This window comes from Labrus bergylta, chromosome 6 (assembly GCF_963930695.1).
Source record: "Labrus bergylta chromosome 6, fLabBer1.1, whole genome shotgun sequence".
NCBI classification, from domain to species: domain Eukaryota; kingdom Metazoa; phylum Chordata; class Actinopteri; order Labriformes; family Labridae; genus Labrus; species Labrus bergylta.
The window spans coordinates 26142643-26157391 of record NC_089200.1 but is presented as its reverse complement, the minus strand read 5'-3'; the positions used below and the strand labels follow the sequence as shown (position 1 = coordinate 26157391).

At 40.7% G+C, this 14749-nt stretch overlaps 3 protein-coding genes across 3 annotated transcripts; 1 reads left to right on the top strand and 2 right to left on the bottom strand.

Annotated features, from left to right (window-relative positions):
• Positions 1-1397: 1397 nt before the first annotated feature.
• Positions 1398-3677, bottom strand: aatf (apoptosis antagonizing transcription factor). The gene has a single exon (XM_020632240.3). It carries the CDS (start codon positions 3592-3594, stop codon positions 1981-1983), a length of 1614 nt encoding a protein of 537 aa, XP_020487896.1. The 5' UTR covers positions 3595-3677; the 3' UTR covers positions 1398-1980.
• Positions 3678-4655: 978 nt separating this feature from the next.
• magoh (mago homolog, exon junction complex subunit) lies at positions 4656-7805 on the top strand. Its single transcript, XM_020632282.3, has 5 exons — positions 4656-4847; positions 5182-5240; positions 6659-6769; positions 7400-7482; positions 7573-7805. The coding sequence occupies exons 1-5, from the start codon at positions 4757-4759 to the stop codon at positions 7670-7672; spliced, it is 444 nt and encodes a 147-aa protein (XP_020487938.2). The 5' UTR covers positions 4656-4756; the 3' UTR covers positions 7673-7805.
• Positions 7806-7945: 140 nt separating this feature from the next.
• cpt2 (carnitine palmitoyltransferase 2) lies at positions 7946-13555 on the bottom strand. The gene is made up of 6 exons (XM_020632606.3): positions 13380-13555; positions 13018-13254; positions 12317-12397; positions 12099-12205; positions 10411-11715; positions 7946-9303 (listed from the first exon to the last, which is right to left on the bottom strand). The coding sequence occupies exons 2-6, from the start codon at positions 13188-13190 to the stop codon at positions 8975-8977; spliced, it is 1995 nt and encodes a 664-aa protein (XP_020488262.2). The 5' UTR covers positions 13191-13254; positions 13380-13555; the 3' UTR covers positions 7946-8974.
• Between the last annotated feature and the right edge of the window lie 1194 nt (positions 13556-14749).

Here is a 14749-nt window from a genome sequence, read left to right as displayed (position 1 = left end):
TCTGTTGACCTCAAACACGATGTGTTTTTACAGTTAAGTTGAGATCAGATTATTTAAAACACAATGTTCAGTTAGACCTAAATCTTAAGCTTTGTCTGTCCGACCAGACTTAAAGCTGTTCTTAAAGGAAGAATGTGTGACATTTTACACATGCGTTTAGCAGAAATCAAGTAAATCCTTTGTAAATATCCACATCTCGACTGTCTACAATGAGTGAGAAGTGTGATTCCTGCTTGGCTGTGTTGTTGTTGTCAGAGTCGTGTTTATAAAAGCTGTTTTAGTCAAGGACTCGAGAGAAGAAGAATAACATACTCACTGCTTATTTGAATGTCATGTAAGCAACTTAAGGTCATGGTCATTCAGTGTAAATTTACATGCAATGTGAAGCTACGAGCTGACTCAAGTGTGCTAACATTAGCCTGCTAACACAACAATGCAGGTCAGAGGCAATAGCAGCTGGAGCAAAGCACAATTTTGTCTGCAGCTTGACGTGAGGAGATGGGGGTTGGAGGTGTGTTGCTGGAGGAGAGCAGAGGGTGACCACGACTGGATCAAAAAGTTGCACATTCTTCCTCTAAGTTCTTGAGGTTGCTTCCTCCTCTCTGGATCTTTGCTTGTGTTGTACTTAATCTCTGACGTGAAGTCTGCTAAATGATCTGTAGAAATCACCTGAAACGGCTTCATCTTGCCAAGTTACAAAAACACTAATGTTTTGTGCTTTATCTTACTGGTTACTTGAATGCAGCAGAGAATTGTTATTGTAATTAACGCCTTAGCTATTTTAACTATTGCTGCACTGACATCGATGCACCGCTGAAAGAGCTCACAAAAAAAAGTCTTGACATATACACTACAGTAACCACACGATGGTTAGACCACCTGGTAACCACATAGCAACATTAAAAAAATGTGTTCCAGTAGTGTGACACTAAAACGTGTGCAGCTCCTTAAAATGATCAGTGTTTTATTTGTATATGTTATCAATGTTTCTTTAATGGTTGTAGCTTATCTTCTATTGTTTACCGACATTTAATCTTGATTTAAAAAATAAAACTATCTATTCCATAAGGTAATCATTAAGTTTGTAAATCAACTCTGAAGAAAAATGAAGACCACTCCTTTTAAGTGTGTGGTGTAGTTTTTTCTGAAGGGGTTAAAAGACCCGTTTAGAGGACTGGAGTTCATGACCTCCGTCACATTTTTGGACTCCACCATGCATGAGATCTCAAGCAGTGACCTGAACCCATACCAGCTTCTGGTTTTCAAACTGGAAAAAGTTTCAAAATGAAGTCAAGTCATACCTTCAGTAAGCATGCATAAAGATTAAATCTTTGATTTTTATTATGCTCCTGGAGGAAACTATTCAATCAGTGATATAAAAAACACAAAACTCTCACTTATTTTTGTGAATTAATTTAATGTCAGGTTTCATTAGCAGTCAAAAACAAAATATTAACTGCCTTAATGTGCCAGTATTGATTTTTTCCTCTTAGCATAAAGTAATTAAGGAATCACAGTTGTTGCATACTAAAATGCAAAATCCTTACCTGTAAAGATAACTACTGTATATTATGTTATACAATCAACTTTATATATAAAAAAAAAACTTTACACTTTGATGTAAAACTTCACTTGATTCATGAGTTTTTGTGACAAGACCAAACGTTTCCATTTATTGTACTTCTTCCATTTAACACTCAAGAGATTTGTTTGGGTGGAAACACTCATATTGCATATTTCTTTACAAATTGGTCACATACACACATACTCAACACACATGCTGAAATCCCATTACAGAGGTATTTTTTAACAACTGTGTGAGCCCAATGAGTTTATATTCTGCCATGTCACAGCACCATACTGACAGCAGGCCTCGTCTTAAGTCCTGACCCGTAATGCTGCTCTGCATTATCCCCCGCGTCAGCGAACAAAGAAAAAAGAAAGGCACTGATTTGTTGTTGTCCTGTCATTTACGTCACCTCATTCCCTGGCTGTGGAGTTGTGACCGAAGAGGCCGCGATACAGTTCGCTGCGTGCCTCGTCACTCATGGAGCTGTGATCCATAGGAGCCATGAAATTGACCAGTTTACTGTGGATGTGGAATCTGACTTTACGCCCCTTGCTGGCTTTAGTGTCCACCTTCTTCTTTATCTTGCTGCGTAATTTCTGGATGGCCAGCCACTGTCTGCCCATGGCCACTTGGTCATTGGGGTCCGCGGCACTGGTCCTGCGCTCGATCAGATCTCTTAGCAGCTGGTGGTAGAAATCGTCATCATCGAATATGTCTTCATCCAGATCTTTTAGATGCGTGTTTGCTTTCAGCTGCTGTCCCGCCTCTTCCCCGTCTTCGTTAAACACCGTCTCAGACGAGAGAGCCGAGGCCTCTTTTTTCCCCAGGACTCTGTATTCAGAGCGGCGGGTCTGAGTCCGCCTCACCAGCCTCTCGTTGTCCATCAGCACCTGCTCCACCTGTGTCAGTATGTTTCTGTCAAACGCCCCGAACCCCTTGCTGCTTTTGCCCATCGTCAATCTGGTTTTGTCGTGCCACTTCTGCAGCGTGGCGTTACGGTAAGGCTGGAAAGCAGCGAAACGCTTGGCCATGAAGTCTGGATACTCTGCCATCTCAAGTTTACGTTTAGGTGCTCCACTATCCCGAGATGACCCCTCTTCCTCCTCATCTTCCTCACTGTGTATCTCCTCGTCGTCGTCACCTTGAGCTCCCGTCTTCCCCACCGCGATGCTCCGGGTGTCTGTGTTCTGGTGCAGCAGGTCATCATGCAGCTCCAGCAGGGACCTCTGAAGAGCCTTCAAAGCTTTGTGGGCGTTCTTCAGCTCCCCGGCGAGCTCAGCTCCGCCCCTGCTCTTGAACTCTGGGAGAGTCTCCGGCTGGGGAAGCTGGTTGGCGGTCACCAGAGCTTTCTGGATCTTGATCCGACCTTCGAGCAGATGGTCCCACAGGGCCAGCTGGTTCTTCACAGCCTTTCCTTTCTCGACCTCCTCGTCCACTTTGTCCTGGGAGAAGGTGCGGACGACTCCCTCGCCGTCTTCATCATCATCATCATCATCATCATCATCATCGTCTTCTGAGCCTTCAACTTCATCACTGCCTTCTGTTTCACCTCCGCTCTCATCGTCTTCCTCACTAACTCCGAGGTCATCCATGCCCTCTGTCAGTTTGTGGAAGTCCACTCCCTGAGGAAAGCTCATGTGTGCATCACTGTCCACCAAACCTTCCTCATCATCTTCTTCCTCCTCCTCTGCCTCTTCATCGCCCATAGATTCATTTTCTTCCTGCTCTTTTAGCCTGCCATCCTCCTCCTCTTCATCCTCCTCCTCACCAGATCCATCAATATCCATAAGCAGCTGTTTACGAGAGATTTTCTTCCCCACATACCGACGGTCTGTTTCTGAGAGCAGGGATGTGTTGTGCTTCCGCAGGGCGCTGTGGCCGACCCCATCTTCGTCGTCTTCGTCCTCGTTGAATTGTTCTACCACTTTGGCTTTGGTGGCCTCGTCCTGGTCATCCTCGGGGTCGGCAAATTTGGGCAAAGGATTCAACAAATCCTCGAGCTCCTGAGAAAATGATCCTGCCATGCGTAAAACTTTATAACCACCACACGTGTGCAGTACAGTCAGAACTACTAGTGCTTGCTGCGGGCAGGGATGACGTCAATAATATGCGACTTAATCGTCGTGTTCATAATTCCCTGGGTAGAGGTGTTCAGGCACAAATCTTTCTGAGACTGCGTTTTATTTTTGTAATATACAGACGTGGGCAGCTTTTTACCCCGACACAAACAGGTGATTTAAGAAACGATAAATATTAAAGATGAACAATAACAGGGGCTAAAAGGTTAATAATCATACCAAAACCAGATAACTTAATAGGCTAAATTAAAAAAAATAATGCATACGCTACATTTTTGACAGATATATTAGTTAGTCAGAGACATATTACTTGGAATGGATGTTTGCCCAAGAGACACAATGTTATTTTGAAAAACAAAAGTAATCAGTCAGTAGTGGTGTAGTGCAGGATATATGCAGGTATACAGAGTATACCCACTTATTTTTCAGTCTCCACAAAAGGTACAGTATACCCACTTCTAAATAATAATTGATACTTGTATTGCAAAAACCAATGCATTATGTAGTTTGTTACAGGCAAAAAACATTCAGAGGTAGTAGGCCTACACCAGTGCATTGCTTTGTAACGCAATTCCAACAACACCGCTTTATAAGGAATAGTTCCCTCAAAATGCATCACTATGTAGATTTCTCCCTCTGTAGTCTGTTGACTGGTTGAAATGGTCAAATCTGCTCCTCTTTTGTGGCTAATGTAAATTTTATAACAATCCCTATCCCTACTCCTTGAAGTCAAGCAGGGGAATTTGATGTGCATATACAAAATGTCCATTTTTTAGGTAAACTAAATTAAAAATAGAGTCTTACATTGTCACTGTTTATAACCATAGACTTTAAATAGTTTATAACAGAGGCCGTTTTATCCTCTGCTGGGAGTGCCACACGCAGATTTTTTTTCACCCGTAATGTGACCCTATTTACAGTCTATGCCCTAACCCTAGTACTCCTGCGCACAGTACTTCCTGAAAGACAAAACTCAGGGCACCGATGCCTCGGGTCTTAGATGCCTTGTACGCATGCGCACACGGTCATCGAGGATCTTAGCTGCTCTTGTTAGCTCAGTTTTGTCCCGAAAACTTGACCAGAAAGAGGTATTTTCTGGGAAGTAAAGATGTCCACAAGTGACTTTTATTTGAGATATTATGTCGGACACAAGGGAAAGTTTGGACACGAGTTCCTGGAATTTGAATTCAGACCAGATGGTGAGTCTAGTTTGGCGGTAACCCGGACGTGTAGGTTGTTTCATGCGTTTGAGCTAAGCAAGCTAACATTAGCCACCCGGCAGAGGCTAGGCCGCAAAAAGAGTTACTAGCGCCAAATACGAAACATCTGATTTACAATGCATTAATAAAATAAAATAAAAATTGCTACTCAGAGGAAGTTAATGGTACTTTATACACACTAAGTTAAAGCGTATGGATGTATTATGCTTCACCGTGTTAACCTGATTGAACCATGTGTGGAGACGAGTGAACTCATGTGTTTCGCTCCAGCATTGTTTCACATTTCTGATACAGATTGAATGATTTCTTTCAGGTAAACTGAGGTATGCGAATAACAGCAACTACAAGAATGACGTCATGATTAGAAAAGAGGTAAGAAGTTAAAATATATATATTTATATTTATATGTTTTCTGATGTGTTTGTTTCCTCTAAAAGGTAGTCAGTGGAGGTCCATGTTGTTTGGTGGAGAGATATCAGGGCTGCTGGATTATAGAAACAATTATAATCACGATTGTTATATTGATATAAAGATCAGGATTATTAAACACGATTACTCTGATTTCACAACATTTGCACCACATGTATTTATCAAACTCAAACACTCAACACTTCAACAACGCAAACAAAGAAAAAGATGATAATAAATAATTGAGAAACCATTTTAAATAATATTAAGTTTTAAAACATGAATAAAATAAACTATGTGTTTGAGGTAGTGATGATGAACACAATGTTGCTTGAATATAACAACAAACACATTTTAACATTAACCAGACATGACAACACCTCTGGACAAAACGAGGGCTTACAGTAAACATTTCATCTCGATTATCTTTTCATGAATGTGAGAAGCCAAAATAGTGACTGAAATTTAAAACTTGAAGACTTAGCTCAGCACAAGTAGATACTGTGTCCTTTGCAGGAATCAAACACTGTCAAAACCAAACTTAAAGAAAATAACTTCTGATATCTAAGAAACGTGATTAACATTCACCGTGCAAATAATACCAAGTGTGCAAAATGTTGTTAGTTTAAAAAAAAATCATCCATGTAAAGATAAAAGAATAAAGAAGACAAAGGAAAATCTACACCTACAAGTGTGTTTATGAATAAATGTGTGCTGCTTCAACTGTCCTGAACACAGCTGTATTCATGGTATTTTATTCCTCATTAAAAAAACACATTGGTAGCTAAGAGAAAGGACTTCCTGTAACGTTCAGTCCTGCACCTCAGGGTGATCCACCTGAGACTTAATGTGCTCTGTTGTATCATCTCAAGGGTGTGTAGTAGTGGGTGTGCAGGATTTCTCAAAGGTTGTTCATCTTACTAATGCGTCTAATCTGCTTTTGCCTGCTGTGTGAGTACACCACACCAAAGAACAAGGCACTGGCAGCAACAACAACAGTGTGATAAAAGGTGCACAGATACGATTGTTAAAAGACCGTAGCTGTCTTAAAAAATGAAAAGAGGAAGAAAAAAGACGTTAGTTTAAGAGCAGTAATCCAAATTATGAAGAACATAACCAGATTTGTGCTTGGTTGCAGATTCCAACATGCAATACTGAATTTTAATTAGCGTTGGTTTAATCGCTGTGATTCTTTCAGGGGCTTGATAGTGTCGATTGGAGAGTAGTGAGATTAATTCTTCATTACAACACAACCTTGAGTTTAAAAGAAGCAGTATAAATGAACCAGTTCTCACTTCCTGTCTGTGAAGTAAAGTGTGCTTCTTCTCCTCACATTCACAAAGTGTAACCAGTTTTCCTCCTTCTCGTCTGTACTAACGTAGGCTTACGTACACAAGAGTGTGATGGAGGAGCTGAAGAGGATCATTGACGACAGTGAGATCACAAAGGAAGACGATGCACTGTGGCCGCCTCCTGACCGTGTTGGCAGACAGGTTTGTGACCCCGTTTATTAACACTGAGTAGAAGATACTGCCTTTTTAATCTGTTGTCTTTCTTGTTTTAATTTCATATAGTATTTATTACCTTATCTGTAGAGTTCCCTTCAGCACCTTATGATTTTACTTCTCAGGCTAGTGGCGTTATAAAGTATTTAATATTCGTCCACATGTCATGACTTAATTGGTGTTTTCGGACCGAACAGTTCTGGGGATTGGGGGAAGAGTTAAATGGGGAAGAGTAGGTGTTAGGGAACTCCCTAGTGGGTAGTTCCTCAACATGGAGACTTTTTTTTTTTTTTTCAGCCTTCACACCGCCATTGTGCTGGGAGAGCACCTACTCTGAAGCAGGAGCTGAAAAGGTTCCTCATAACAGGTTCCTAGGAACTACAATAGTCCATAGTTCCTGCGGTGCAGAATCACTAAAAAGGGGGAGGGTTCCTAGAACAACAAAAAAGTTTGCGCTCAAAAAATGCCTATCAATTTTTGTTTCTTCATTTTTATAACATGCACATGAAGTCTCAGACTTTAAGGTCAACACCTGAACTTAAGTAAATTGACTTTGCAGTGAATAGTTTGTCTGAAAACATTTGAGCCTTAAGAAATATTGTAATTGTTTTTTTAAAGGAACTGGAGATCGTCATTGGAGATGAGCACATTTCATTCACAACTTCCAAAATTGGCTCCTTGATTGACGTCAACCAGTCAAAGTGAGTAATGTATTTGTGTAGAACTTGGGCTAAAGTAATACATGGACGGCGTTGATAGTGGCCTAACTGTTTAAAACGTTGTTGTTTCAGGGACCCTGAAGGTCTTCGTGTGTTCTACTACCTGGTGCAAGATCTGAAATGTCTCGTCTTCAGTCTCATCGGCCTACACTTCAAGATCAAGCCCATCTAAATGTGGATTCTGTTTGTTTTAATTACTTTAGCTCATGTTTCTGTTGTTGACTACCGCATTTGTACATTTGCTTTTGGTGGAACTGTTTTTTTTATTTTAAATAAAGAGTGAAAAAAACACCATTTGTCTCAGATATTCATGAAGTTTGTCCTCTGCTGGTATCAACACCCAGGGTTTAACAACTACTGCAAAGATGATTTTTATATAAAATAGCTTTATTATCTAATGAAGGCATTTTCTTACTTCTTGATGACAACGATATAATGAAGCAAATACAATTAAATTAAGTTTTATTTCAAAAGACATTCACATCAAAGAGGCTTTAAATGAAGATGACAATCAGTATTTATTAAAGTCACGATCAGCAAACGCTCATTTAAATATTCACATTTCCATAAGGCACAGCATCTGTTCCCCTCGATGAACTGCAATGATTCCTGCTCTAAATCTCAAAAAGCTCTACTGCAGTATAAATATTTACAGCACTCAGAATATTCCATGAGAGCGGTCAGCACTTTCTTTCAGTCTGCTGTGCATTGTTTTCAGAGTGGGCATGGTTGTTACATTGATGGTGCATTCCATTTACCATTGATCTCGGCACTGGGAATGACATCACACCTGAGCGTACTGCGTTCCAGGGGTGATTTAGCAAAAAGTCAGGCAAGCAACATGGACGCCTGCAAGAGTACCTTTGTATTGCAAGTTATTACCAGGCGATAAGACACAGTACGTGATACTTGCACAATATTATTAGTGTGATTGATTTGATTAACCTAGAAACAAGACTACGTTGCCAATAAACAACAGTGTACAGATTAAAATACTGTTGATGCACGTAGCAGCCATGTTGGATTTTTACTCAGGCAACTGAAGGTTCTCAGTTTTCAAGTCGGGATTCTGACTTCAGGAGGGGGTTCCTGATGACTTTTTAGACTGCTCTGAATTCCCGACTTCTGAGATCAAATGGAACGCACCATGACTCCCACAGATGTATTTGTGATGTTAAATGCTATTTTAGATAACACAATACGTGCTGTTTCTTTATTTTTTTTTTACAGTTACATTAAAATCCAAACTGCTGCTAACAATGTGTTTTAAATCCCATCCTATATCGCTAAGCTTCTACTTGTGTTCTTTTTGGTGTAAAAAAAATATTCAACTTACTTTCTGTATGCTTTCTCAGATAAGTTAAAAGACAATCTGATGGCTAAGAAGGATAGCAACGCTCACCTTCACTCTTCTGTAAAACTACTGTAGATATTATTTTCCCTCTTTGGTGATCTCAAACACTTGTTTTTTTTTTTAGCTGAGTGCTTTTCCCTCCACCACAGAGAAAATGTCCTCCAGAGACTTGTGGACACACTGCAGGAACTCGTGGACGTTGCGAGCTGGGTAGCTGGACACGTTGCAGCCGATCCAGTCGTCATGGACACCGTAGCCGACACCAAAGCCGTCGGGCACCACCGGGGCAAAGCCGCCCAGGTTCACAGCGGGACTGGTGAGGGTGCTGGTAGAGAGGATGTTGTGGTTGATGGCGGTGTAAGCTGGGTCTGCATACAGACTGTGCAGAGCCTGACCCTTTGAATTGGCCAGATATCGCATGGCAAACAAGTGGCGGTCAAAACCTTGACCTGGTCAGAGAAGAGAAGCGGTAAGTACAAAAGACAACAGTGCGTGTTTGTGTTTTTTCAGAGCCGTTTGTCTAAAATAACTTCCTCTTTTCATTTTGTACTGAAACTCCTTAAGTTCTTTAAACATCGTGCAGGTAAAATAATTAAGATGCTATACATTCATTTTCTCTGATCTTAATTAAACAATTCACATGAACACAACAAAATAACATGATCAACATTTTGTACCTTCAAGATACAGAAATCTGGGAGTTCTGATTTGATTGCGAGGTTATACTTCTAAAGTGCTGTTAGGAGTAAATTCAGGCTTAGCCATCAGATCATGCTATGGATTTGATATTACTAATAGGGAGTGCAGGTGGGAATTATCAGAGAACCCACGATTCGATATTATAACGATACTTCAGTCAGGATACGATATTATTGCGATTTTAAACATTTTGTGACATGCTGAGAATTGCGATATAATATGTTGGGATTTAACTTTTTTAACTGCATTTTATGTCCACAAAATTAAACTAAATAAAGAACTGTTTGGTCAAATAAGAACATTCTCAGTCTTTTTATATCTATACAATGGGAGGCAAGCCCACAGACGGACCAACACTGTGATAAAAGTCAAACCCTGTAAAAAGCTGCATGCACCTCACAATCTAAACTGTTAGTATTTTAGTCTAATCCAACTTGAACCTGAATTTTTAACAAGGAAGCTTGTTCAAAATGAATTAGTGCAACCCATTCAGCTGTTAAAATGTAAAAAAAAAAGCATATGTACTATTTGTATAATAAAAATATCTATACATGGCGGCCATGACACGATATAATATTGCCACACAAAACATCACGATACCCCCCCCACCCCACCTCTACTAGGGAGGCACTTCACAACCATGAATCAAGATAACTGACTCCAGATATATGCTTTCCTGTTAATAAATAACCAAAGCACCTTATAAAATGGACAACAGGGAAGGGACATTAAAGTACAATCACTGCAAACAAAGGGTGTCTAATTCAGAGCATGTGTTTCGAAACAGAACCCAAAAACTTAATTTAAACTTTCTTTTGGTTAAATAAATGTATTGTGAAGTAATGAGTTCTACTCACCCATAGCTGCTTCCTTGGTGAGCTGCCCGTGATATTTAGAGCACTCGCTGAGCATGCCCCGCAGTTGCTCCACACTGTGTTGTCCAGGCTGACAAACAAAGGCATGTGCACACTGTTTTGTGTGTACGGTGGCGGGTCGGATGGTTTCTGTGCGGCCATGCTTGAACGCTGCAGTGCTGCAGGACTCGTATGTGGCCACTGTCTGTCCATACTGCCTCAAGAAGCCCATCTGAAAAGCCAGCTGGGCTATCGCATCTGGACTCAACTTGCTCTTCTTTAATTGTTCCTTCCCACCTTTCTTGAACTCCATGGCATCGATGGTGAGTTTTGACACAGCTGAATCAAAACTCTCCTTGGCCTTCTTGACGCCATCTTCCAGCTCACTGTCCAGCTTGAACTGCAGTCTGCGCACAGCTGAGGCTGAATCCACTGCAGCGGGGGCAGAGCCCGGGTGAACCAGGGGCTTCTCTGTTGTGTCTTTGAAGATCTCGTTCTGAAAGCGAAGCACAGCTACACCATCGCCCCAGGAGTGCTCAAAATTTATGGCTGCCTGTCCATCTTTGGTCAGAATGATGCTGAAGGACTTGTCGTACCAGCGGTTGCAGCCGTCACCGTGCAGCATGTTGTGGGAGATCTGAATGTGGTCCTTCATGCTTTCATCGTCCAGAGAGAGACAGAAGAGGGCACTGTCAACAACCCGTAAGTCCTCTGCATTTCCAGCAGATACCAGCTTGTCCCTCAGCCCCGCCCACACATCTCTGTTCTCACTTGTTAGGACACCAAGAGGAAAAGCAGCTGCCGGTGTCGGGTCGGACAAAATGTACTTCAAATGGGACTGGATCTCTGCGGGGCTCACCAAATTTCCATCCCTGTTCACAATGTCAAACACATACATGTTGCCATTCCTCATAACGAGGAGGTGACGCCCTTTGTCGTCAGTAAAGAGCTCATCTCGCCCCTGTTTGGGAATCCGTGAGGAGTTGAAGAGGCGAAAGTACTGAGACATGTCCAGGGGGTACGCATTTACCATGTACGCTCCATACCAAGACAGGGAAGACGGGACCCAGCGGATTAACTTCTTAAAGCCGTCTGTGTCGCTCTTTGCTGGATTAAGGTGGAAAACCTCCGGCTCCAGTATTCCAGCTCGCAGTGTTTTCATGAAGCGCACTGCCGAACACACCATATTGGTGGCTCGCACGAGCTGGTTGTTGTACTCCGTCTTGGGGTCGGGATTGAAGGACATGAAGGGGTTGAAGTTCAGCACCACAGAGTCGCGTGCAGAAAGATACATGTCAAACCACGGTCCTGGAAAAAAATATATATAAATATGAAGCTAGATTCAATAAGGATCAAATTACTTTGTTGCTTATTAGAGATGAGTGCTGGTTGATCACGACTATTTAGATCATAAATATTAAACCCGATTTCTCATTGATTGTACAACATCTCAATCACATGTATTCATCAAATTTAAACAGCTTTTAACACTCTCACATTCAGAACACTTTGAAAAACAAGAAATAATTCTGAGGTAGTGGTGATGAACTCTTGAGGCCGAAATATAACAAAGGCTTTGAAACATCTACGGCATGCAGCACAGGAACCATTTAACCTCGACCATCGTGTTTCAATGATCGTTGGAAGCCATCGTGATTGAAATTAAAACTCGATGAATCGCCCAGCCCTACCTGAGATGTAGCTTGTGTGCTTGTTGTTTTTGTCCTGAGCTACCAGTTCTTCGTGCATCTGTTTTCCCACCCCATGCTGGAAATCCTGTGCAAGTTTCTCTGTTGTTCTGAGGAAACACAATAAAAAAAAGTCTCTTATAAGCTTTTAAAATTATAGAAATAATTAGTCAATATATAAACAATACAATTACATTTTTCTCCGACTTCAGAAAACTTACTTGAACTGCTCATCGTCCAACAGAGGCCTCTGGGCAGCTAAATACCTCTTGATGGTATCCTCCAGTTTGGGAATGGGAAGCCTAACAATGAAATACAAACTGAGTCTTCAGTCTGATACAAAAAGATACAGATGACCGGAAAAGAGCTCAAAACCGCCACAAACAAGACAGTCTAAGGTTCTGTGTGTCACCATCATCTGTACTTAAAATCTCTGTAGATAAAACACACTAATTATTTAAGTGAATATGAATGCATACACACACTAATTATCTCTATACACACACACACACACACACACACACACACACACACACACACACACACACACTATAAAACTGTAAACCTACACAGCTGTTCCTTTAATATTTAATTTGTGTTATGCTTTAACCGTACTTCATTTAGTGTTTTACTTTTATTTTAACTTTGATAATGTAAACATTTGTTTCCCATGCTAATAAAAGAGATGCACGGTGCTGTCACGGCCCCCTAGTGGCCATTGATAAAAAATTAAAGTGTGCACTTTCACCTACATTCATCTAAGAGCTTGATGGGTCACCTTCTTTATTTGTACAACACCTTCCTGCAGCCATTTCATATTTCTGTGTGGTTTACATTTATTTAATCGAAGCTATGCACAATGAAACTAAATGTGAGGGTTTAAATTAATAAAAACAAATGCTAAACCACTGTCGTCTCTTACCTGGGTAAACTCTTCTGGTAATGCATCGAGGGGACAACACTTTGGTGCAGATACTCTCCATGTTTGCTGCTGTAGTTTCGTTTATCGATGCTCACAGCTGCGGACCTTAAATGTTTTATGTTTCCAGATTTCTTCAGAGAGGAAAGGCATTTCATTGACAGCAGGTTAGCCATGGCGACCAGGTGTTTAGTGAAGGTACGACCTCAACCACCTAATATGAAAGCTCACCTGCACACGCTGAAAAACAAAACAATAAAACAATAAATGTAGTAAGAAGAGAAGTGTTCCGTGTCACAGCTGTCACACTGTAAATACAGATAGCATGAGCATGTAGCATCAGCAGACGAGTGTCCTGACCTCACCTGTTTGTTTCCTGATCAACTCGTCACTCGGGCAGCGTTAAGACAACTATGTCACTGTCGACGTGTTGTATTCACGGTGCAATGTTAGAGAAAATAGACTGAATTAAATACAGGAAGTTTAACCCGGCTAAACGTGTCACGTGACATACACGACTTCTTCTTCGGCAGTTAAGTTGAGTGTAGATAAGTCAACACTAAACACAAACAGCCTCAGGTAGAAAGGTTCGCTTTGCCTATTTGCGACACATACCTGCTCAGTTTGTCTCTGTTTAATCAAGGAGACGCTGAAATGTACCGTACAACATGAAAGCCTCTCAGAAGTGGATAGAAAATGACTTTCCCACACTAGATCATAGATATAATATTTATTATCATTGTATACAAGGACACAACGAAACTTCATATACAGCAGCGTTTACAAAAACAGTTCACCTATATAAAAATATATTTGTGGTGATATGAAGACAAATATGTTTGTGAAAAGTGGCCAGAACATTTGCTGTTCAGTGAATGAATAATAATAATAATAATAATAATACATAAATAGACAGTTGTGGTGACTGAAAAGAATATATAGGCTACAGTTATTATTGTGCAGTGACTGATTAGGTAAACAAATATATATAGAGAGATATAGTGCAAATAATTGAAGTTATAGTGCAGTGAAAGAATATATACAGTTGTTATTGTGCAGTGACTGGATGAGTAAATAAACAGTTTTATTGCAATGAAGAATAAATAAACAATTGTAAAGCAGTGAATTACAAAGTTATTGCACAAGTAATATTGTTATTATGTAATATTTGTCCACAGCTCTGGGAAAGAAGCAGTTTCTTAGTGTGTTTGTCCATGTGCGAATGGTCCTGAGTCTGCCTGAGGGAAGGGTGGTGAACATACAGTGTCTGGGGTGAGATGTGTACCATCATTGCAGTATTGATAACTTTATTTTGAACTGAATACACTGGCATAACTTAGTCCATGGTTCCCAACCTTTTTTGGCTTGTGACCCCACTTTGACTTCACAAAACTGCTGAAATACATCTGTTTTCAATCATGTAATAGTTGTTGTACTGTGTGGACAGAGGAAGAAAGGCTGGGATGACATTTCTGCCCAATGGAGACAGACACACAGATATATCATTAAAGCATTACATGATTACAATGTAGCCTAAGGGATTTGAAGTAGCTACTTCAATAAAGTGCAGTGTGGAGTTCATATATGCTTAGAGCTTATGAATCCTGCGTGATTTCAATTTAAGAGGTTTAAATGACTGCAGGAGAAAACATCACCGTCTTCCAGGGAGCAGCATGGAGAGAGAAAAAGTCTTAAAGAGGTCAGAAAGCTCCAGCAACACATTTAACTTTATTAG

Excerpts from the sequence above, each read along its gene's own strand:
- aatf (XM_020632240.3), bottom strand. The coding sequence starts at position 3,594 with ATGGCAGGATCATTTTCTCAGGAGCTCGAGGATTTGTTGAATCCTTTG.
- cpt2 (XM_020632606.3), bottom strand. The coding sequence starts at position 13,190 with ATGGCTAACCTGCTGTCAATGAAATGCCTTTCCTCTCTGAAGAAATCT. Across the intron at positions 12,398-13,017 it reads TACCAGAAGAGTTTACCCAG|GCTTCCCATTCCCAAACTGG; the intron begins GTAAGAGACGAC and ends TTTCATTGTTAG. Across the intron at positions 9,304-10,410 it reads CACCAAGGAAGCAGCTATGG|GTCAAGGTTTTGACCGCCAC; the intron begins GTGAGTAGAACT and ends TTCTCTGACCAG.
- magoh (XM_020632282.3), top strand. The coding sequence starts at position 4,757 with ATGTCCACAAGTGACTTTTATTTGAGATATTATGTCGGACACAAGGGA. Across the intron at positions 4,848-5,181 it reads ATTTGAATTCAGACCAGATG|GTAAACTGAGGTATGCGAAT; the intron begins GTGAGTCTAGTT and ends GATTTCTTTCAG. Across the intron at positions 6,770-7,399 it reads CTGACCGTGTTGGCAGACAG|GAACTGGAGATCGTCATTGG; the intron begins GTTTGTGACCCC and ends GTTTTTTTAAAG.